Source organism: Stigmatopora nigra, chromosome 10, assembly GCF_051989575.1.
Source record: "Stigmatopora nigra isolate UIUO_SnigA chromosome 10, RoL_Snig_1.1, whole genome shotgun sequence".
Lineage (NCBI taxonomy): Eukaryota > Metazoa > Chordata > Actinopteri > Syngnathiformes > Syngnathidae > Stigmatopora > Stigmatopora nigra.
Genome location: NC_135517.1, coordinates 9,864,191 through 9,880,746, shown reverse-complemented (window position 1 = coordinate 9,880,746; position 16,556 = coordinate 9,864,191). Strand labels below are relative to the sequence as shown.

Genomic DNA, 16,556 nt, shown 5'->3' with positions numbered 1-16,556 from the left:
TGCATTTTGGCTTCTCATTAGTGTGGAGGCTGAACTCTTAGCATTCATGAAGTGAGCATTGAAAATAAGCCGTGTAGAGATTTGGGACTCTTCCAGACAAGATTACACTCAGTTTATGTCTGCTGTTCTAGACTTTTTTTTTTAGAGGGGTACTGAACTGAATCCAGCTGTGGCTATCTGTTCTCCTTTCTTCCTCTTTTCACATTCATGGTTCAAACAACCAGGTTCCTTTACCCTGAGCCAAAAATAACACTGGTAGCACCAGTCTCACACTCTTGCTTGCACATTTTTGACAGACGGACTTAAGCCTTCACACCTAGATCCAATGCACAATAAAACACTTTTAGTGGTTAGGTTGAAGGATTCTCATGATGTTGAGAAATATCAATTGGTTATCCTTATCAAGATTTGGAGAGAAAAAAAGGTCAAACAGGAGCATTTAAATAGGGGAGTGACGAATGAGTAGATTTGATAGTAGTAAATGGAAATGACAGGGTTCATAGGGTTTTTCAACAAATCTGTTCAGTCTGTTTCTGAAAGCTAATACACTTCACATTCATGTGAACGAGCCAACTTTAGTCTGGTTAAGTAATACGAGCGTATTATTGCAGTACTACTATGCCGAAGCAACTGAGTGACAATCAGTCCAGTCACTGCAAACAACCACACAAACCTCTTTAAAATTTGGAGTATAAGTTGGCACACTTTAGATTTTTATATCAGCCATTACATCAGCAAACTCCAGATCCATCCATCTATTTTCTTTACCACCATTCACAGGGAGCCTATAACAACAGACTCTGAACAGAGCTGGGGTACATTGTGTACTGGTGCTCAGTCGGTCCCATAAAAACAAATAGTTATTACAGTCACATTCAATTTCTGTTTACACGCCTCAAATTAACCTAGCCTTGTTTTGAAAAAGTCAATGGAAGCCACAATACCCAGAGAAGTGCCAAAGATGGAGAACATGCAAACAACCCATTGACTCAAAAACATTTAAGTAGACGTGAAGTAAATCTTACTTTCTATCCACTCTGTTGATACATAAATAAAGGGCAATCAGTAAATAATGCCCATCCCTAAAAGAAAATGTCGAAAGACTGGAGATTTACATTGATAACCTCTTCTCTGAGATCATGTCTGTGGAAAATCTTACGTCAGGCTACATTCAGCAGGAAACCCCTCATGAATGAACGATTTCTCCCACTCAAACCACAGCAGTCAGGAGGGTCGAGGTCACAGTTTGACTTAATTGTCCCCTCCTCCTTCCCACTGACTGGGGGTTTGTAGAACATTCCCAGAAGCTGACGCCATCTCAGGAAACCATCCTGCGGGCAAATGTTTAATAGTTCTGGGAGACATGCCTTGAGGCACGTTGAAAGTTTGTGGAAGGTCAACCGGCTCACATTAAATGAGATCGGTTATTCAGAGTGGCTAAAAATCTGCAGCCCCAATTTAGATCATATAACTCAAACTAATGGAAGCGCCCCACTGCTAACTTTTACTCAAAAAACGTAATGAACAATAGCACGATGGTGAGGCCGTTGCCTTTTCCCAATAGGCTTAAAGGTCAAATGTCAAAGCTTGGGTTTGAGAGATTCATTTTAGCAACTGGCTCTGCAGCTTTTTCATGGCGCAAAGACCACCCACATATACTAAATCAACCTGAAAGCCGACAGCAATTTATTCCACAGCAGGCACTTCTGTTTCTTCTCCCAGTGGAGGATTTATCTGACACATTGGATGATGTTCAAACTATTTAGAAATTCTGAAGATTATGTTTTGAAAAGAAAGCTGTGCTAAACGTTGGACTAGGAGTATGTCTGGGTTCATCAATTACTTGTTGCTCATTAGGAATTTACCATTCAACCATTCATTTACCAAACTGCTTATCCTCACAAGGGTCACAGGGGTACTAGAGCCTATCTCAGCTAACTATAGGCACTGGGTGGGGTACATTCTGAATCAGTTTTGCATTACACCGATGTTTCTTTGACTAGTAATGTAAACATCTCTTTAATTGATCAGGGTTTGCCAGTGAATGTGGAGGATGTCCGGATAAGGGCCACATTTTCTCAGAGAAAAAGGGTACCCATCACCGAGGGCTTTTTGGAAGTGAAAGACAATGGCAAGTGGAGACAAATCTGCAACACAGCTTGGACAGAAATGAACAGCAGGGTCATATGTGGCATGTACGGCTTTCCTGCGGACAAACGCTTCAACAACAAGCCCTACAAGTGAGTCGTCAGTTTTCAAATGCATTTAGGACGTTATCTTTTGGGGCTTCAAATGTTGCAACACAGACGAGAGATTTACGTGTATGTTACATAATCGCTTGGTTCCCTAGTCATAATCCTTTTTAACCCTTTGACCTTCACAAAATCTATTTCTAACAGAAAGAAACTGGACTGGGTGGGGAATGTTTTGCAAAACTTTTGTCTTTTTTTCTTCCTTTGAGCACGAGTGTGGCCATGCTGGCAGTCTGGAATACCACTACAATCTTTGGCCGTACTCTGCACTGACTCACAAACAATGTATTTCCTGCCAGATGTGTCTAATCATTGAAATGATCAAAAGAAAGTAAAAATATGCTCCTACAGAGTCCATGTTTATATAACCTGAAATATAATAGGTTATAATCATTGGTGTTCATGCATTTATTACACTACATATATTTTTTGCAGCCTATAGTAATATTATTTTAATTAAAAATGATGCTCTGGCTTAATTTGAATGAAGCCAAGGTCAAAATTCTAAATATTTTGCGTTTTCAACTAAATAATTTTCTTGTTGCTAAGGTACTGTTGACGTGAGAGAATATTTCTCTGTGCTGTTGTTTAGACAGTGTATACTCTCTGATGTCATTGTTAACGCAGTGTGCGTAGTCTCATCCATTCTTGGGCGCTCTAGATAAACCTCAGTTCTAAACAAACATTTTCCTTAGAAATGCTGATTATCTTCTAGAGACGGGTTTTAATTAAATTTCTATCAACACTTGAATACTTTATTGTTGCTTTTTCTGGTGTTGTTTGAAAGTCAGTCCTTCGAAGAATGCTGCATTATAGCAAAAAAGAACGTTCGTATTTATGTTTTAAGTTAGTAGATTGTTAGACGAATTGACATAAGAACCATTCTGACTAAAATGTGTCTGAAAAAGGTTTTGTGGTATATGGCTTCACGAATACCATACATCTACCCCCTGTTCCCCCTCAGATTGCTGGCAAAGCGACGCAAGAAGAACTACTGGGGTTTCTCCGTAAACTGCACTGGCAATGAGGCTGACTTGTCTGATTGCAAACTGGGTGGAGAGATCAAGTTGAAGGGTAACGACACCTGCGAGCAAGGCATGCCTGTAGTAGTCAGCTGTATTCCTGGACGTACCTTTGCTCCCAGCCTCAGCACAGGATTCAGAAAGGCATACAGAGTAGAGGTACGTTTCAGTATCCTCTAAATTACGGTCTAAATTCCCTAAATTTAGCCTCTCAGCCAAAATTCAAAGTTTCTAGTTCTTCTAATCTATCTCCATAGCAACCCCTGGTGCGACTACGAGGCGGAGCCATGACAGGAGAGGGTCGCGTGGAAGTGTTGAGGAACGGCGAGTGGGGCACAGTGTGTGACGACAACTGGAACATTCGAGCTGCCACCGTGGTCTGTCGAGAACTAGGCTTCGGCAGCGCCAAAGAGGCCTTGACTGGAGCTAGTATGGGACAAGGTACACTCAAACGCAATTACTGATATTAACAGGGCCAATGCGACTGCATGGATGATTCTTTGACCTTTAACATGACTGATGAGGAAAATGAAAACATTTTCCACCTGATCAGATTCTTGCCCACATCACATGTGGATGGGGAACTAGAATTAAACTGGGCATGGCCTTACAAAGCTACTTAAAATGTAAACAATTGTAAATCAAATGAATCTTGTCTTAAATCAACAGAACAAGAAGGAAAAAATAGAAGTGGCGCTATCAACAATCTGTATAGTCAGTCAGATTAGATTTTTTTTATCAATATATTTACACATGGGGTTGAGTTGGACTGTTTGGTTCGAAAAGAGAGTTTGGCTAAACCCGATTTCAACTGTTTAAATTCAAACATCTGGACAAAAAAATCTTCACCTGCTGTTTTCATCAAATTTCACTTAGTCTAGACCTAAAGTCAGCATAACTGGCCACCAAACGATTGTATGGACAATGCACGATTGTGTTACAGAATAGGATTCAGAGAAATGTGAAGTACTTTGCCGTATATTGCATTTGATGAAGCAGTAAGACATCCACATGTTTTCAGGTTAAACGGAGAGGAGTGTACAAAATGTTCCTCCAAAAAAACCCAGCTGTTTCACGTTCCACAGAAAGAATTCTCTCTGGACAGTGCACTCTTTTTTTTCACGAGTTTGCTCTGGTTCCAAAAGGGAACCACACATAGACTCAGAATAGCCTATGGGATTTGTAATTTGGGAATCAGTATGCCAAAAAAAAGATCTTTCCAAATATGCAGATCCTTTTAACAACATTTTAATTTGGAATACATGTCACCGTAAATCATAGATAAGTTTCTTAAAGGGTATTGTTTAGCCATGCGTGTTTCAAACACATGGAATATTTTTGTAAGTCTTAAAAAAATGTCATATTAGAGATGGTCAGATAGGAAAGAATTGAAGAGCTAACTACTAGTCTCAGCTGCAAAGTTGTGCTCATTGTTGATCTATTTCCTTCAGTGGTTAACACATTTCTGGCTGAGAGCTCACATCACTAAGGACATTCTTCCCTAGACACATTGGAAGCATGGTGGGAAGTACTCACACATGCGTTTTTGTAATACGTGCTTCACTTGAACTGATATAAGAATGTTGTTTACTTAGACCCATTTTTCTATTGAAAACAGAGAGTGACTAAAAGCTCAATCATTTCTCTTTTCATTGCCTACGACCAAAGTCAGTCTGACAAGGCTGCAGCTCAATTGTCCGATGATTCTTAGTGGATTTTGTGTAAACCAAAGATTACGTTGCATTTTTCCAGCAATGCTATTACAATTGTGATTATTTCCCACTACAGACATGATATATGAATGATAATGTTCTTTGTGCGGTTGCCTTTGTAGGCATCGGGCCAGTGCACATGAATGAAGTGGAATGTTCCGGCTTTGAGAAATCTCTGACAGAGTGTCACTTCAACCGGGATTCACTAGGCTGCAGCCACGAGGAAGACGTCGCAGTCAAGTGTAATGTTCCTGCTATGGGTTTCAAGAACCGAGTGAGTGGCTTCTTCCACAGTGACAATTTTCCAATCTAGCACATCTAAAATTGCAATACCTATTCTATTCTGTTCTCATGACAGCTTCGATTGTTCGGTGGGCGTAATCCCTACGAGGGTCGTGTAGAGGTTCTTGCGGAGAAGAACGGCTCTATGGTGTGGGGGGCTGTGTGCAGTGACAGCTGGGGGACGATGGAGGCCATGGTGGTGTGCAAACAGCTGGGATTGGGATTTGCCAGTCACGCTTTCCAGGTAAAATTCATTTCCATTCTAAATCCTTCCTGACGAGGCCTATTGTATATTGCACGGATGGGTATTCTGTTGATTTTCAAATCAACTTTTAGTGAGCAACAGCAGCCTCTACTGACAACTGGTTTTCAATAGAGCCAATTTTGGTTTCAGTCTGACTCATTTGTTCAAGTACATGCCTTCACGTAAAAGAAAATTGAATATTTGAGTTGTGCATTGTCAAAGAGTTGCACCATTGACATCATTTCAAAGAAAGACAATAACTGGAATAAAACCATGTTAAACTAACTACCACATTTTTTTTATACCTGACCATATCTAAGCCATGATGCAGATGTTTGTTTATTCCCTCAGCAGGAACATTATGCCTGCCACAACATCTAGTTAATATTCAGGGGGGTCTCCACCTCCACAGTGTACTATATGGCACAGCTGAACTGTGTAATAATAGAGATATTAAAAAGACCCATTTCGGTTGTTCACAAACGGTACCATGTGCTAGGTTTATGATGCTCACACTCGTTATAAGCCGTGAGTGAATGAGCTGGTGCAATAAAACCAACACCTTGCATTGTGCATGTTATTAAATTACGTCTGCTTATTTTTTTTTATCTACTGTGGTAGTCCATATAAAACAGTTTCAAAGTGTGCAACTGCTATTGATTGTACGCCTGTGGAACAACAACTAATCATTGTGAGCTTGTTACCTTGGGTTTTCTATTAGTCAAGTATTTTCTCGTGTGTTTGGATTAAACGGAAAGTTCAAAAATGGTGACATTGACAAACAAAGCAGTTCCCCTCCCTTGACTCAGGATGTAATCATGCTCAATTGTGTCTGTCTGGATTTTAAATACATCAGCATGTGCACACCTTTAACAAATGGAAGAAATGACATCAAATTACCAGTGAGACACTATACAGCTCGCCTGTCCATATCCCTTAACTCACGCGCAAACTAAGATTTCTTTTCCGTCAGACTTTCTGTCGTAAAGCTCCCACATCAGTCACGTTGGAAACTTTGACTCTTTTAAGATGCTTTCCATGTGGTCACAAAAGAGGCTGAGTCAGGACCTTGGGGACAACAGATACCCCCCGTTACATTTCTCCTATACTTTGCGATTAGCTTTGCCACATGGCAAAAGATTTACCAGTGAGATAATCCTAAAACCTAAAATGTTTCCATACATCTCATGTCTGATTTGAGGTGAGGCATGCCTTTTCGCAGATTATTTTAACATTTATGAATAAATAACTAAACATCTGTCTAACAGCTTAAGAATAGAAACTTCATGATTGATATACCTAAAGCTACTTTACAGCGCGGATTGTGGGCAGGTTTAGACCAAGGCTTCATGTGGACCAAGACAGAATGTGATTTTTGTCTTCCACATCCATATAGGATTTGATATCGCAGCTTATATTTTCAAATTTCTTATTGAATGGTGAATGCTATTAGACTAGTTATATGTTCAATGTTTTCTTCCTAATGTATCTGCCAAGAGGATCCCAAGCATTGGTTTAATTTGCTTATATACCTTGTGTCACCACAAATAGTGTATAACGATAAATTGTTTGTCTACGAAAAAAATGAAGTGGCTGGCATAAATCAAATTGAGCTAAGCTATTTTACATATGTCAAAAAGGTTATTGAACGAGATGGGCTTATCCTAACTTAACTTGATGTGTCTAAAAAAAGAAGTTGATAATGTCATACATGGTAAATATGATGTTGCCTTGGACTGACTGGTGTTCTGTCAATTTATATCTTGTGTTCTGCGCTTCTTCATTAACAGGAGACGTGGTACTGGCAAAGCGATGGGACAACTGATAATGTTGTGATGAGCGGAGTTAGATGTTCAGGAACTGAGCTTACTCTGGATCAGTGCCTACATCATGGGAAACACATTCAGTGCCCTAAAGGTGGCGGACGTTTTGCGGCTGGAGTTGCCTGTACTCTGAGTAAGGAGGGGTTTAAATAATGACACTACTACATATAAGAAAAATATTTCTTCAATGGACATGGTTTCTAACCACAACCTAATGGTATTACTATTTCCCATCTAGCGGCTCCTGACCTGGTCCTTAACGCCCATGCAGTGGAGCAGACTGCTTACCTGGAAGACAGACCTATGTATGCCTTGCAGTGTGCCCAAGAGGAAAAGTGTCTGTCCAGCAGTGCCGACAACGCTGACATAAATTCTTATCGCCGCCTGCTACGCTTCTCCTCGCAGATACATAACAATGGCCAGACAGACTTTAGGCCCAAGGCCGGCCATCAATCCTGGACCTGGCATGAGTGCCACAGGCAAGAGCGCAACAACATTTGCTGTTTGTTCCCTTTGGATTTGAGTGTCCTTTTACACAAGTTTTTCTGTCTGTTCATACAGACATTTCCACAGCATGGAGGTTTTCACCCACTATGACTTGATGAATATGAATGGAACTAAAGTGGCAGAGGGTCACAAAGCCAGCTTCTGCCTGGAGGACACACGTTGTGAAGAAGGTACACTTATTTAGTTTTCAATAAAGATGAGGGTCTTATTTCCTCAATTACTCATCCGACCGGGTTAGGGCCTTATAACCAACAATCCCATGACCTCCAAAATACTAATTGTGAGATCTATTTACGAAGATCAAACATTATCACGTTAAGAAAACAATTTGGTCAAACACTAAGCTGAAACACCACTTGAAGAACCATTTGAAAACTATCCTAACAACAATGGTGAAGGACTCTCACATGTTAACTAACACACATTTGAATTCTGACAGGCATTGAGAAGAAATACGAATGTGCCAACTTTGGAGCACAGGGCATCAGCGTAGGCTGCTCGGATACCTACAGGCACGACATTGACTGCCAGTGGATTGACATCACAGATGTTCCTCCGGGCGACTACATCCTCCAGGTAATACAAAAAAAATGTGGTCATTCATGTAGGTTTGAGGCCACAACAATACTGGTAAAAAAGGTTCACAATTACTTGTGTTACCCCATTTACACATCGTGTGCTCTTCTAGGTTGTGATCAACCCAAACTACGAAGTTGCAGAATCGGACTACACCAACAACATAATGAAGTGCCGCAGCCGCTTTGATGGAAATCGTGTCTGGATGTACAACTGTCAAATAGGTGAGCCCTTTTCTACCCAAATCAATTGTGACATATACAATACAATACTTCACCATTAAAAAAAACACTAATATCTATTGGGAATTAACATAATACTCTGTGGAAAAATACTTGTATTTCCATTTGCACAGCACAGATTCTTTTGGTAAAAAGCTTAAGATCAATGCCAACATGTTTAGATCACACTCAAATTCCATTGATTGAACGGGTTAGACAATAGTATTCTCACCCTTTTCTCTTCCAAATGTTACAACCAGTTGAATTTTTGCATGTAAAAATGTTAAGACCACTATCATTGAGTCCAACAATCTCTAATCAAAACCTGTCTAAGGACATAAATGAATAGAACAGTAAAGGCAATGTAAATGACAGTACTATAGATGGAGAGTAAGTACTGCATACCTATTGTTTCTTTAAAAAAATCATAATGAGTTTTTTTTTCGGTGTGTTAATTGTTTTTACTATTCATTATCTCCAGTAAAATGAACTTCTTTCTACGTATGTAGTAATTGTCAATGTTTCAAAAATTACAGGTGGCTCACGGAGTTCAGAAACAGATGACCAGTTTCCTGGCCTACTGACCAATCAAGTTTCACACAGGTAAATAGACAGAATGATGGACAGATACAAAGGATGCACGGAGGAGTGTCTCACAACCACTAGAGGAGGAGGACGTAGCTAAGAACGTGGGATGCAGAATACAAGTGCAAACGGACAACGAGCACATTTGAAGACATTTGAGTGCGCATCATGTAGTATTACATTCTTAAAATAGCAGAAAGTCTCTTTCACGGCATGTATTATATAGACATAATTGTCTATAAAGTCCTATTTTTTTGTTGATAAGCTGATAAAAAATAAATAAAAACAGAAATATTTTTCTCAAAGTGACTGTGAGGAAAGTGATCCGGTAAATTATTCAATCGATACACCACGTGCAGTACAGCTCTTATTTGGTGGTGCTTTTGTAAAAAATGTACATTTTATTCAAGGTGCTTTTTGATAAATATTTCAGGGAAAATGTGTTGCCAAATATGTTTGTGAATTTTGTACCGTCGAGAGGTCACTTCAAGAAACTTTCACCTCTGTTTTGTAACAAGAAAAAAATATTTTACAGCAATTTAAATACTCCAAATTCAAGGCTATTTGATTTTGTTTTAGGCATTTTTAGGCATGAAACGCTCTTTACTCAAATCAAAGTATTTGTGTCTTCTACCAAAGACTCTGAATCCCGAATACTTGACTTTGAAAAGCTTTTATTTATTGACTTTTTGTTTTTAGCTTAAACATGCTGTCCATCATCTGTGTATAATCCCCTTGTCTTCCATTAAATTATTGCTGGCAGGAATTGTGGCAAAGCCTCAAAATTGTCTGAGTGAAAATTATTCTTTTGTTGCTGTCTTGTTCATATGACAAATTCCCTTTCATTTATAAAGTTGTCAGCCACCCCTATATGTTATGGCATTTGATTAAGATGACTACATTTCCTGACATCCTCTTTACTACAAAAAAAAGCACAACACCGGTTCTTTGACTAAAAATACGCTGATAAATGTTTGAAGAAAAATATTCCTCATAATTACAGAAGCCGAGAGAACATGAAATGTTTTCTTTTACATTGAAAATGTACTTACGGTGCTCTTCTCGCCAGGCAGATATAATTAACATGTATTAACACTCTAAACCAGGTAATTTATCAAAAAATTTTTGTAAAAAAAAAAAAAAAAAAAAGAGAAAAGAAAATCCCAATCAAAAAAGGCAGTTTATGACAAAATAAATATTGCTGGTGAACAAACCCCTGGCATCGCAAAATTAACCATAACACTTTTCATATAACAAGGTTTTTTTTTGTATTAAAATAATGTTTCCCAAAGACCAATTGTTATTATTACTAAGTACTACATATATTTTTGTTACTACAGTACAACACATTCATATTCTTAATTTTTATGAACAAGCATTTAGGACGGTTCGTTTCAAATCAGATTATTAATCCCACTTTAAATTTCGATTTATCATGAGCGAAACATATAATGTATTTACGTACCACATCTCACTTGGTGCTTTTTGGAATTGGTTGACTTGTATTTGCCAAGACTTTTCCTCTGAGCAACTGCCCCCGTCCGCGTCCATTCAGTCCCAGGGCTCGGGTGACCATTCGCTTAGCCACAGCGCTGTCAGTCCTCGGACGCTCCTTAACCGGCTGGATGAACTCTGCACAACATAATCAACGCAAATTCAATCATTCTACATCCTTTTAATGAAAGAATAGGGTGGAAAGATCTAAATATCAATTTACTGGATAAACGTTATTGATTAGACAGGAAAGTAAGGACCCACCTGCTCGGCTAACGGCTTTCGCTTTGGCTTTTTTACTGCCTTCGGTAAGTGATCGGGCCTTCATCCGTGGGTGGCAGATAGAGAGGGCGTGCGTGGCTGTATCATATACAAACATAACAATAGTTTATAACATTTCAGTATTGTAAATCAATAAGATTGTGCAATATTTTAGAATTTACCTTGCCAGGACGTGACTTTTTACATTTTTATATTACTTATGTTTTTGTTTTTTTACTGGGAAAACGGACTTTGTGGACTAGCACCACCAATTTCGTTATACGCAGCTGTGTATGATGAAAATAAAGGCTTGCGATTTGATTTGATTTATTTTTAAGACACCCACAAGACAAAGTGAGTCATTTTACTCAAATGAACAATTAACATAGTTCATGTATTTCTTCTCCTCATTGCAAATTCAAATTGATTGCACTATCATTTATAATACAATGCAAGAGTCATGTAATATTGTTAAATTGTGAATAAATGTGTTCTGTTCTCAGCTAGAGTCATGTTATAATTCATCTCACCTGCCGCTTGAGTGGCAAAAATGCCCAAAGCGTGAGTGTCGTCCACCCACGTGATTTTCATTCCAGTATCACTAATAGAAAGAGAAAAGCGTTTCAATAGGTGATTAAAACCCAACTCACATTTACAATTCAGGAATTAACAAGTGAAGGCTGCCCTACCTATACTCGGTAAAGGCGTCCAAAAGATCATCTGTTTTGAATATAACAGGGAAATCATAAATCTCTATAACGTGGCCATAGTCCTCAAGGCTGATGACCACATTCTCATAAGTGGAGTAGTCCTCGACTACGTGCTGAACGGTGAAAGTCACCGTTTCTTTCAGGTGTTTCTTGATCTGAAGGTGTGATGACATAAAGACATATGAGAGAAAGAACATAACCAAAAGCACCACTGGCGGTCCAACCTCTTCCATCAGGTCACATGTGAGGCCTTCATTCTCGGCGGTGTCATCCTCCAAGCTCATTTCACTCAGTCGGCAAAGTGTGATGTCTTCCTTGTGAATGCTCAATGAAAGGTTTTCTTCTCTTTCCATTGTTGTTTCATGGACAAGGGCACCATCTCCTGTGATGGGGAGGGACTCTTTGCTTAGTACAAGTGGTGACATTACAACACAGGAGGAGCAGTTCAATTGAGTAGTGATGGAGGTTGAAGTGGTTGGATCCTGGATATCACTGGATGCTTCAGAGTCTTGCTTCTTCTGATTCTGACGAGCAGCTCGTGGGGTGTAAAGGGCCTTGTCTGGTCTCCTGGGTGCTCGGATTCTACTCTTAGATTTACTTTTAGTACTTCTTAGAGCTTCTACATCCAAGGTGGAGTTGCACTCAATGTCACTGTCTTCTTGCACCTCATCTCTGAGAAACAAAAGTCCTTACAAATATTGTGCTAGAGAAAAATAAAATACCATAATGATTCATACTTACAAAACAGTAATGGAAAAAAAGATATTGGGTGCCAAAATTCTGCAATTTGATGATAAAGCTTTTACTTGTATTGTTTATAGGCCCCAACCAGATAAACTATAGACTTATTTTCAAACTAATATCACCAAAAACAAGCTTTTTTGTCATTAAGTGCCCTCTCTAAATCACTTCTGTGTGTGCATGCAGGTTTTATATAGAAAATATACGACTACTGTGGTCAGTTTAGGGGCAAGTCCTTTAAACAAAAACATACTTTCCTATTCCTATAATGATCTCCTGCATGATGCATAATGATTTGGGTTGATCAAATGTCACATATACTTTTCCTACCTGAACTCCGAGGGGCAAACGACCACTTGACGACAACTGCTCTCACCCACTGAGAAAGTAGTGAGTTCTGGCAAGTCTTCAATTGTCCTGTGGATCAGGTATCGCAGTCTGCTTGGTAAAGTTGGGAACAGGAGGACACTACAGAAGGGCAAAAAAAAAGGTCAAATCAAGAGAGCAGCCTGAGTCTGGGCCAGCGTGGGTTTTCTATGGGTACTCCAGTTTCCTCCCACAGTTCCAAAACATGCAGGGTAGGTTATCTGAACACTTTAAATTGCCCTTATGTATGAGTGTAAGTGTGAATGTTTGACCGTCTTCTTGTGCCCTGCGATTGGCTGGTCACCGATTCCGGGTGTACGTGGTTAGCTGGGATAGGCTCCAGCACCCCCCGCGACCCTTATGAGGATAAACAGTTCAGAAAATGAATGACAAGTGTTTTTTGTTTGCAATTGCTTGATATTGGCCTTTTATGACTCATTTCTTCACAGATAAAACAGAAATCATTGATGAGTACATCTTATTACTTACCTTTGGGAGCACCTCTTCTGGTATGTTTCCAGCTCATCCAAAACCTGGTTAATAAATTCATTTTCTTGCTTCGGGAGATAAGCTCCATCGTAGCAAGGGAACGCCAGTGTGAACAACAAAATAATATTGAACTTACAGACTATATGAAAAACGAGCCAACAACAGCTGAGAGCGATGTAAGCTAGAAGTTGTAATGTGTCATATGCACAGTCAGTTGAAAAACACGCGGTGCTGAAATTAGCTCTAGAATAAAGTTATATGTTTTTTAAAAGAACACGCAATGGTTAATTTTAAAAGTCGAGTAATTCAGGAAGAGTACATTTTAGTTCCTAGTAGTACTACAATGCGGCGATTAACAATACTGTTGATTGGGTATTCCTTGATTTACGGTACGGAACGCGAGAAGTGTCAAAAATTGAAAATAATCAAAAGATCTATTGAAATCGAACCATGTATACATACAAGATCTTAAAATTGTGTATAAGTATCCAGATCTAAGTTTTTAATTATCACAGCAAAGTGTATGAATTTGCTATGACCATATAACTAACCTTATAAAAACAAAACAAAAACCATGCACCTTTTCATAATACATTTGAAAACAAATGATTAACAATTGTTTTCCTATCAATATGGTGTGTTTTGTGTACATTAACAAAATGAAAAAAATGATTGAATAGATTTTGAATACCTTACAGCCAACTGATAGTATAGTGGTAAATTTGCTTGACTTGGGTGCAGGTCGTTTGGGTTCGATTCCTGCTCAGTGGCAATGTGAGTGTAACTGGTAGGGTGTATAGTAGTCCACTTTTAGCCCAAAATCAACTGGGATAGTCTGCAGCACCATTGTTGAAAATGACTACTTTCTGTACCCTCTTTAACTGGTTTGTGCCATTTAAAATGCTGTTATCTGATATGTATGTTTGATACCGGTGTATAGCGTCAAGAACTGTAATAAAACACATGAAACACAAACTTAAAATTTTGAATGAGTACAATTAGCCTTTTTTAATTAAATTAACGTGCAATAAATGCTTACCTGACCAGTAAAGTGAGTCACAAGAGTTAACAGGAAAGGTCATGTACCAAGATCAATGTATATCTAAATGAGTACTATAATGATAATCCATTATTATTGAGTACATGCGTTTATGTATTTGTGTATTTTGAATTGCATTTTAAAATGGGTTTACATGTACAGTATGCTGAATTTTAAGATATTACAGTGAATCTGTGTAAGGGGGGTTGAAGTGATATTTTTTAGGTGAAACCAGAGTTGAATAAATAAAGTTTCCAAGAAAGCAAGCATGTGTGGAATGTGAAGTGGTTGTGTGGTGATCGTACAAAACAAACATTCACAATAAAGGCATAAATAGGCCTCACAATATTTAAGAGAATCACACTTGGATGATGGTCTTTCTACAAAGGGTAAAAATATTAATTTAGGTATCAAAATTAAAATCTCCACTTTAAAAATCAAGAATAATGTGAAATACTACCATTACAAACGAGTTCATCACATGTATAATTTTACAGAAACTCTATATTAGACACCAAACGTGTCCTAATCGACTTGAGAAATTGCACTGTTAATTTTAAACAATGGCAGTATTTGAAAGGCCCAATGATCAGCTGAAACTTTTCATTGCGTATATCAAGACAATCACCATACATTGAAAGAGCGGCAGTCAGTGAACTAACTATACAGTATAAATAAAAACAGAGCAGGAAATTATTATATACATCAATTTAGAAAAAAAGCAGACATCTGAGTGCCCTTTTTTGATATTGGATCAGTCCGTCACCAGTCTGCACACAAAAAGTAAATTGTTAGCACAATAACACCAAATCAATTCATTCATTGCCACACACTTAAATATTCACTGTGGCTAAATGTACATGCAACCTTATAGCCCATTTTTTATCACTGGTTATTCTGCCCTGAACCGGTTGTGCATGGTATGGAAAGGTTTAACATATAAAGTATCCTGTAGTATATAAAGTAAAGCATACCTTTGTCTTATCTTGTAGGAACAAAACTTCTGTCTTCAAAGATTGTAATTTCAACCTGGAAAATGTGCAGTTAAGGTCAACATTTGATGTTGGACATGACTAAACGCTAAAAGTCAGGCTGGCATGACATTTATAATCAGTCCATTTGGTAAAGGATACAACTCTCAGGCCTCTCTCAATAGGGTCTGTCAACACAAGTCCCCTGGGATTGTAGACCTTTTCATTCTGGTCCTTAATATATTTGGCGACCTTCCTTAAGACCTGTACACCCACATAGAAGACTGTGATTAACATCAATCAATATTTTGCCCTCAACCATTTCATATTAAGACTCCTTTGTCATCGTTTTTCTATGAATGTCACCTACTGAGGACCAAGCTCACCTTTTCATATTGAGTTTCCATACAAAGGAATATGGTGTATGCAGTGAGGCAGGCCAGGCAGCCTTCAATGTAGGATTTGCCCCCAAGCTTCTCTGCTTCGGCATACAAGTTGTTCAAAGTCTGAATGGTCTCCTCAAAATGTTGTCTTTCCATCTAAAAAGCAAGCAAGCAAAACAGGTAAACCTCCATTGGATATGGATTAAATCCTAGTCAAAAGTCCTTGCTGTACCCTGGATTCGAGTTCTGTGGGGAACTTGTTCTGAAACTTGCAAAGAGTTCCTGAGCTATAGTCTCTGTGGATGAACACCTTGGAGCTGGCACTAGGTTGCTGGAGTTCCTGTAAACTGTGAGTCTACACAAAATAATGACACATTAATTACTACATGACAACCCCACATAAGAAGGAAAATCCAAACTAGCATTCCCATAAATACATTTTACACAGTTTTATTGAAATTGTCTCAACATGTGAGTAATTGATTCACTTTGTTGGCAATGACTGGATATTTAGTTCGCATGAATAGTAGCTAGTTCATTAAAAGAGCAATGACGCCTCGTAATTGCTATTAACGCTTAGCATACATTTTCTGTATTGACTTCATCGTTGTGTAATACGCGGCAGTTATTGTCCGTTGTTGCTATTTCCATCACAAATGGAAATAAATATTTTTAATATTCCTTTGTAAATCAGCCAAGAGCACTCAGGTATTTGTCAACAGTAATAAACACGTAAATGTCGTACCTCGGCCATTGTGGACGTTTCTCCCTTTGCTGCTGCGCATTCGTACGGCGCAATCACAGCCCTTTCGGTAATAACGTCACCTCCCGAATGGGTTTTTCAACATAAAAGAATCGCTACTCCGTCAGTGTTACGT

At 38.7% G+C, this 16,556-nt stretch overlaps 3 protein-coding genes across 4 annotated transcripts in view; 1 reads left to right on the top strand and 2 right to left on the bottom strand.

Moving 5' to 3' along the window:
* The window catches only part of loxl2a (lysyl oxidase-like 2a), a 16,988-nt gene extending 7,459 nt beyond the window's left edge, over window positions 1–9,529 (top strand). Inside the window, exons 4-14 of the mRNA XM_077726162.1 lie at window positions 2,032–2,240; window positions 3,217–3,433; window positions 3,532–3,715; window positions 5,109–5,260; window positions 5,345–5,512; window positions 7,303–7,468; window positions 7,574–7,814; window positions 7,897–8,012; window positions 8,282–8,418; window positions 8,531–8,642; window positions 9,176–9,529. Of these exons, the coding sequence (XP_077582288.1) occupies window positions 2,032–2,240; window positions 3,217–3,433; window positions 3,532–3,715; window positions 5,109–5,260; window positions 5,345–5,512; window positions 7,303–7,468; window positions 7,574–7,814; window positions 7,897–8,012; window positions 8,282–8,418; window positions 8,531–8,642; window positions 9,176–9,246 (1,773 nt within the window). The 3' untranslated portion in view covers window positions 9,247–9,529. The remainder of the gene's footprint in view (window positions 1–2,031; window positions 2,241–3,216; window positions 3,434–3,531; window positions 3,716–5,108; window positions 5,261–5,344; window positions 5,513–7,302; window positions 7,469–7,573; window positions 7,815–7,896; window positions 8,013–8,281; window positions 8,419–8,530; window positions 8,643–9,175) is intronic.
* Window positions 1–14,367, bottom strand: part of r3hcc1 (R3H domain and coiled-coil containing 1) — a 23,450-nt gene extending 9,083 nt beyond the window's left edge. The window contains exons 1-8 of the mRNA XM_077725568.1: window positions 14,325–14,367; window positions 13,286–13,535; window positions 12,761–12,898; window positions 11,914–12,361; window positions 11,669–11,844; window positions 11,510–11,580; window positions 10,983–11,078; window positions 10,690–10,856 (exon numbers count right to left, since the gene is read on the bottom strand). Coding sequence (XP_077581694.1) covers window positions 10,696–10,856; window positions 10,983–11,078; window positions 11,510–11,580; window positions 11,669–11,844; window positions 11,914–12,361; window positions 12,761–12,898; window positions 13,286–13,535; window positions 14,325–14,367 — 1,383 coding nt within the window. The 3' untranslated portion in view covers window positions 10,690–10,695. The remainder of the gene's footprint in view (window positions 1–10,689; window positions 10,857–10,982; window positions 11,079–11,509; window positions 11,581–11,668; window positions 11,845–11,913; window positions 12,362–12,760; window positions 12,899–13,285; window positions 13,536–14,324) is intronic.
* Window positions 14,262–16,556, bottom strand: LOC144203093 (golgin subfamily A member 7-like). 2 transcript variants are annotated; one of them, XM_077726357.1, is made up of 6 exons: window positions 16,424–16,556; window positions 15,911–16,033; window positions 15,682–15,834; window positions 15,458–15,559; window positions 15,299–15,353; window positions 14,262–15,094 (listed from the first exon to the last, which is right to left on the bottom strand). In XM_077726357.1, the coding sequence occupies exons 1-5, from the start codon at window positions 16,430–16,432 to the stop codon at window positions 15,306–15,308; spliced, it is 435 nt and encodes a 144-aa protein (XP_077582483.1). In that variant the 5' UTR covers window positions 16,433–16,556; the 3' UTR covers window positions 14,262–15,094; window positions 15,299–15,305. The 2 variants fall into 2 exon arrangements, with proteins under 2 accessions (XP_077582483.1, XP_077582482.1); XM_077726356.1 differs by lacking the exon at window positions 16,424–16,556 and adding an exon at window positions 16,264–16,417.

What these genes read in the sequence shown, in the direction of transcription:
- LOC144203093 (XM_077726356.1), bottom strand. Translation starts at nt 16,329, where the DNA reads ATGGAAATAGCAACAACGGACAATAACTGCCGCGTATTACACAACGAT. An exon ending in TGGAAACTCAATATGAAAAG is followed by an intron (nt 15,560 to 15,681) that starts GTGAGCTTGGTC and finishes GTGGGTGTACAG; the next exon opens with GTCTTAAGGAAGGTCGCCAA. An exon ending in TTGAGAGAGGCCTGAGAGTT is followed by an intron (nt 15,354 to 15,457) that starts GTATCCTTTACC and finishes CACATTTTCCAG; the next exon opens with GTTGAAATTACAATCTTTGA.